At 49.5% G+C, this 5,645-nt stretch overlaps 2 protein-coding genes across 2 annotated transcripts in view; both read left to right on the plus strand.

Annotated features, from left to right (window-relative positions):
- Window positions 1-22: 22 nt before the first annotated feature.
- Window positions 23-2,624, plus strand: SNRPE (small nuclear ribonucleoprotein polypeptide E). Its single transcript, XM_026864180.1, has 5 exons — window positions 23-133; window positions 333-359; window positions 1,283-1,345; window positions 1,579-1,657; window positions 2,349-2,624. The coding sequence occupies exons 1-5, from the start codon at window positions 80-82 to the stop codon at window positions 2,402-2,404; spliced, it is 279 nt and encodes a 92-aa protein (XP_026719981.1). The 5' UTR covers window positions 23-79; the 3' UTR covers window positions 2,405-2,624.
- A 2,244-nt stretch (window positions 2,625-4,868) lies between these two features.
- SOX13 (SRY-box 13) overlaps window positions 4,869-5,645 on the plus strand; it is a 36,727-nt gene continuing 35,950 nt past the window's right edge. Inside the window, exon 1 of the mRNA XM_026864151.1 lies at window positions 4,869-5,094. The gene's annotated coding sequence lies outside the window, so the exon portion shown is untranslated. The remainder of the gene's footprint in view (window positions 5,095-5,645) is intronic.

The raw sequence follows: 5,645 nt of genomic DNA on the forward strand, positions 1-5,645 counted from the left end.
CAGAGCTCCTTGCGCGCTCCCGCCGTGCTCAGCGACTTCCGGCGGCGGGAGCGTGTGCCGGGCAGCAGCAGCAGCAGCCATGGCGTACCGCGGGCAGGGCCAGAAGGTGCAGAAGGTGATGGTGCAGCCCATCGTATCCTTCCCGGGGCGCGGGAGGGCTCGGTTCGGAGCCGCGGGGTCTGGCGGGAGGGAAGGAGGGAGGGGTGGGGGGTAGGCGGGAAGGAGCTGCTGTGTGCGGCCCGGGAGGCGCCGGAAGGCCGCGGGTGCCAGCCCCGGGAGCCGTGTCGCTGAGGATATTGTTGCTGTGCTGCGTCCTTAACGCTCCGCTCCAGAACCTCATCTTCCGCTACCTGCAGAACGTGAGTACCGCGGGGTGGGGCGGGAGGGCCTGCCGCAGCCTCCCCCCGGGAGAGGGAAAGGGCCGGGTGCTTCTGGAGAGAACACCCTGCTCTAGGGGCTTCAGCGGGAGGAGAGAAGGCGTCGGGGAGACCTTAGAGCGGCGTCCCAGGGCTGAAAGGGGCTGCAGGAAAGGGGGGAGGGACTCTTGATCAGGGGTGTAGGGACAGGAGGAGGGGTAACGGTTTTAAACTGATAGATCTGATCTAAATCTCCCCTCTAAGGCAGAAATTCTCCCCTGTGAGGGGGGTGAGGCCCTGGCACAGGCTGCCCAGAGAAGCTGTGGCTGCCCCCTCCCTGGAAGGGTTCAAGGCCAGGTTGGATGGGGCTTTGGGCAACCTGGGCCTAGTGGAAGGTGGCCCTGCCCATGGCGAGGGGATTGGAACTGGGTGATCTTTAAGGTCCCTTCCAACCCAAACCAGTCTGTGATTCTTGCGTAGGGCCCTTGGACCTGTGTGGGGACCAGGGCACCACATCCTCAGATTGGTATTTCCGAGTTCATAATTTAGGTTTTGAAGTCGGTTTCTGTTGAACTGAAGAACTTGCTGCCCCTCAGGTACGTGAGGAGACCAGCTAGTCCCGAGTTCAGTGTTAAGGAATTACCTTAGTAACAGACATTTGATTTGGTAATCCAGCGTGCAGGGATGTTTTCCACGGCAGTTTTTAAATCTGCTGTTACACGTTCATCTGTGAACAAATAAAGCGTTTACACTATGGTACAGCACCTTAAAAATAACTGTGGATGTAGTTGAAACCCTTTGTGAGAGTTACTGTTTTGAGTGTTAGGAAACTGTGGGTAGCAAGGATTTCTTAATACAACAGAGAGAACAGAATTGCTTGGAGTGTTTATGTTCTTGTTTTTCTCTCCCCTTCCATCATTTTGCAGAGGTCCAGGATCCAGGTGTGGCTTTATGAACAAGTGAACATGCGGATAGAAGGCTGCATCATTGTGAGTGTCAGGATGTCCCCTTGTTACATCTTTTGATTTTATTTTTTTTTTTTCCAGATTCATAAAACTGTCTTTCTGTTGAGAAAAACTAGTGGGGGGGTGGAAATAACTTCATGTGTCTCCAATGGATAGTCTTAATTGTCCAGCCCATGTCAGCGCAGCTAATGATAGTTAGTGTTGTAGTTTAGACTGAGAGACATGACTCACTGACTGCTTTTATTACTGATTTTTAGGGCTTTGATGAATATATGAACTTGGTGTTGGATGACGCAGAGGAGATTCACTCCAAAACAAAATCCAGGAAACAGCTGGGTATGTCAGTACGTGTAACCTGAGCCATGCCCAGGACCAGGTTGTGTGAAATTTCCATGTAGCAACTACTTAAAGTGCAAAACACACGAGGAGTGTTGAGTTTGAAGCGCAGCGAGCGGATACTGGCTAGGTCTTGGTTCCTGCTGTTGTTTGAGCTGGTGGTTTTGTTGAATCTGCAGGAGAATCTGCCACTGCCCGAGGCCAGTTTTTGTCTTTCAAGTGTGTCACAGCATACCTACTGTGCTGTGTTTTTTCTGCAGCTGGGGTGGCTGGAGGGCTCCAGTCAAACTCCTCTCGGCCTCATCTAACGCAGGTGGCCCCGAGCAGGTCTGACACTTGCTGCGTCCCCTCCGAGTCGACTCGGGGAACCACCTCAGTGGTGGTGTTTTAATACTTACCACCCTCTGATGAGGGTAAACACTGTGAGAGTGACGTGTTGGGGCTGTTAGTGGGGACAGAGCGCTGCGGAGCAGAGATTGTGTCTGCGACGTCGCGGTGTGAACCATGACTGTGGGCCCTGCACGACCACCCGTCCGGTCTGGTGGGACGGACGCTGTTACTGACACACACCCGGTTGTGGAGGTGACTCCTTGCAACACCTCTGCTGTTGTGAAATGGTTTTTAAAAACACGAGTTTATCGTCAGAGTCTGGGATCTCTCTAATCCTCCCTTTCCTTTCTCTGTGTTGCAGGTCGGATCATGTTAAAAGGGGACAATATCACCCTTCTTCAAAGTGTTTCTAACTAGGATTTGTTGTTCTTCGCTTAAAATAATGGCTACAGTGCTTTGGAGTTAATAAAGTGCTAGTGGGAACAGGACCAGCTAGTAGACAGGAACTTATACCTAACTGGGGTTGCATGCAGAGTTGAAAACTGCACGTTCCTTTCTGCAAGTAATATTTTTTTTTGTAGTTTGAAACGATGAATTATGTATTTTGCAAATAAACATTTTTCATGTTAACTGTAAACATAAATCTGCTTGCTTTCAGCCTCATGCCCGTCAGAGTAGAGAAGGGGGAGAAATGCCTTCAGAGTGATTTTCATTGTGGATCCGTGCAGTCTCTGATAAATATCTATGTGTTGTGGCACGTTACGCCAGTGTTAGGTGGACAGGGTGGGCTCGTTCAGGATATTGGAGCGACGTGGTCCTTGAGGTTGCGTAGTTCTAGTGAGGGACTTGGGGCTGTGGTAGAGTAACCCAGCACTTGCAAACCTTGCTGGTAGGCGTGCCTGTAAAATAACTTTTATCTTCCGGTCAGAGAAGCAGAGAGGGCAGTTGGTTTGGATTAAATGTCTAATTATTTGCTTCTTTGGGCAGTCTAGATTAAACCATGGCACTGTTAAATAAATTGGGATAGCTGATGTATCAGTTGGGGTTTTATTATGTTGGTTTATTTTTATTAGCTATTTGAGGGTCTGGCTGTTGTATTTAAGTTTCCACAAAAGAGCCGAGTTGTTTATCATATCAACAAAGGATAGATTCCCTAGCTTGCTTGGGACTGTCAGTTCCCTCTACTGCCTTTCTGATGTAAAGAAAGAGGTAAAAAGAGAAAGGTTTTGGCTATAACTGTAACTCAGAGACTAATATTACCTGGATCGGGGGAGATTAATCTTTATACACAGGCTGCACTAGGAATTATTTAATAAGCTTCCAGTGTTTCAAAACGTAAATTGTGTATCATCTTAAGCATGAAAATTAATAAATTCAAGATGGAAGGTTTCTTGCTTCAAAGGATAGAAAAATAGGAGCCTTCTGGCAGAGATCATCCAGCATGCTGCTCCCGTTCCACAGAGCCCTACACCAGGAGTATCGCAGCAGACATTAATGATAAGAAACTTCTGAGAGCACCAGGACACACTGCAGTGGCTAAACCAGCTGCAGCTCTCCAGCCTGCTGACAGTCATTAGTCTTGTGTTGGTGTTCACAAGCTGCAGAGTCTTTTCCACATAAACAGAAATAATCAACCAGTGTCACTGAGGGAGTAGAAGGCATCACCAGAAGCTCACGTATGGAATGAAATAGTGTTTTTAAGAGGTTACCTGCCTTTGCTTTCCAGTTTATCCTCTTTTGTACTAAGTGAGGCTTTCAGGAAAGGCAGGAATGAGTTGTCTCAGGAGTTCAGGTGGTGCAGTGAGGGGTATTTATGATGCGGTGCTGTGAGATTTACCTGTCTCTATCTCTTCATTGTTGCAGACAGATGATGGCCTTGAGACTGTTAAAATGCAGACTCTCTTCAAAGTAGTTTTGAAGTAGTCGTTTCTCTTTCCAAGTGTGTGTAACTTTACAAACAGTGTTTGTTCAGAAAAAGGTTATTTAATGGGATGTGTTGTATCACGTCGCTTGGCTCCAGTTTATTCAGAGCCACTGAAACTAAACTGGCTCGGAGCCGACGAGGGTCTGTCCTTCCGCTTTACACGTGGCTGGCGAGCAGCTACTTCTTGAGAAGAGCTGGACATTAGGAGAAATAGCTCGTTCTTATCAGCAGTGCTGCTGCCAACTCCAAATTGTGCACTTCAAGACACCATAATGCCTCCTAAAGCTCCTCTGCTCTTTGATATTATCAAATTAGTGCGAATGAACGTCAATATTGGAGTAGGTTGATGATGGGAGGAAGGAAGTCCAGGCTAATCAGCTCTGAAGCATCTCATGATAAGGTACCGAAATAGGCTGCAATTACGGAGGGGAGGAGGGGGGAGTTGCAGAAGTGAAGGAGACTCTCCCCAGCAGGAAGCTGTGAAAACTGCAGAAAGCCTGCAGGAGAGTCCAGGCGAGTGTGGACGTCCAGGAGGAAACACAGCCCCATTGTTTGAGGAGCGCCTGGCAATGAAGCATGTGGTCCAAGAACAGAGCTTCTAGGCATTACCAGCACATAGACTGGGCACAAAAACAATTCTGGCTTTGCCGAAACTGGCTTCCCAAGAAGCACTTGTCTGTCCTCGTAAAAACCACAGCACTGACTCATCTAAACGCTTGCTGAATTTTTATTTTTTTTTTTAACCCCAAATCTTTCCAGCTTCCTGAGTGTTTTCCAAGCTGCAGGCAGCAAGAAGGTAACTTCTCATGAGCCACCCGAACCCTGCGGTGCCAGAATGAGACTCAAACCGGCTGCAAAAGAGTGCGGTAGACAGAAGGGGGTGCTGCGGGCTCGGCCAGCTCCCCCTGCCCCTCCAGCGAAGTGTCATAAGCCTCGGCAGGAACACAGAGTTCCCCAGCACTCAAGGAGCTTTGTTGGCTCCCGAACAACCTGGGAGAAAACAAACTGGGCTGGCTGGTGCGGGGCTGCTCTCAGATGGTGCAGTGGCCGCACGGTGCCCGGATTTCCTGGGCGCCAGCACGTTCCCCGGCTCGTCTGTGCCCTGGGGTGTCCTGTTCTGGAAGGGGATGAGGAGTAGAAGGTTCTGGTTTTGGCTGAGCGCGAGGCAGTGAGGAGGAGCAAGGTAGAGTGAATGCTGACAACTAGGTTCTGTGTTTAGAAAACTCCCGTTGCTTGGCTTTCTGCTGCCTTGAAGCCCGTTTGTGTTTGCTTTTGCAAATTGTACTGAAGGTGCGAATTGCTTTCCCTCTGGTGGTGGGGGGCGTGGGGGGGGAGCAGGGGGTGGCAGAGGAGGGGGACATGTAAAGGTTCCTTTTGAAGAAGGTGCCTTGAGGTGGTGTGATTAGGAGTGCCCCAGCGTGCTGAATTGTTGCAGTGGGATGTCGTATTGTGGCACAGATACCACGCTGCAGCGTTCACGCCGCTGTGGGGAACAAAGTGCCTGTGGCAGGGTTTGCCAGAGAAAGTTTTCTTACTGCTACCAGCACTCAGGTATCTGTCACAACCAAAACTCCAGCTGACAGCAGCTTTAGATACCATCTCACCGTACCTGAATGTCACTTGTAGAAATAGAGCTTGCTCTGTCTTAAATGATTGAGACCTTTTTCTGCACAAATGATGACACAGGTTCCGTACAATGGAGCCCTCCACCATGTGGCATTTTGGTTTGAGACC

This window comes from Athene cunicularia (assembly GCF_003259725.1).
Source record: "Athene cunicularia isolate RWA chromosome 26 unlocalized genomic scaffold, athCun1 chr26_part1, whole genome shotgun sequence".
NCBI lineage: Eukaryota > Metazoa > Chordata > Aves > Strigiformes > Strigidae > Athene > Athene cunicularia.

Bases quoted from the DNA above. Each gene is read 5' to 3' on its own strand.
- SNRPE (XM_026864180.1), top strand. From the start codon at position 80: ATGGCGTACCGCGGGCAGGGCCAGAAGGTGCAGAAGGTGATGGTGCAG. The intron at 134-332 runs GTATCCTTCCCG...GCTCCGCTCCAG, and splicing joins AGGTGATGGTGCAGCCCATC to AACCTCATCTTCCGCTACCT. The intron at 1,346-1,578 runs GTGAGTGTCAGG...ACTGATTTTTAG, and splicing joins GGATAGAAGGCTGCATCATT to GGCTTTGATGAATATATGAA.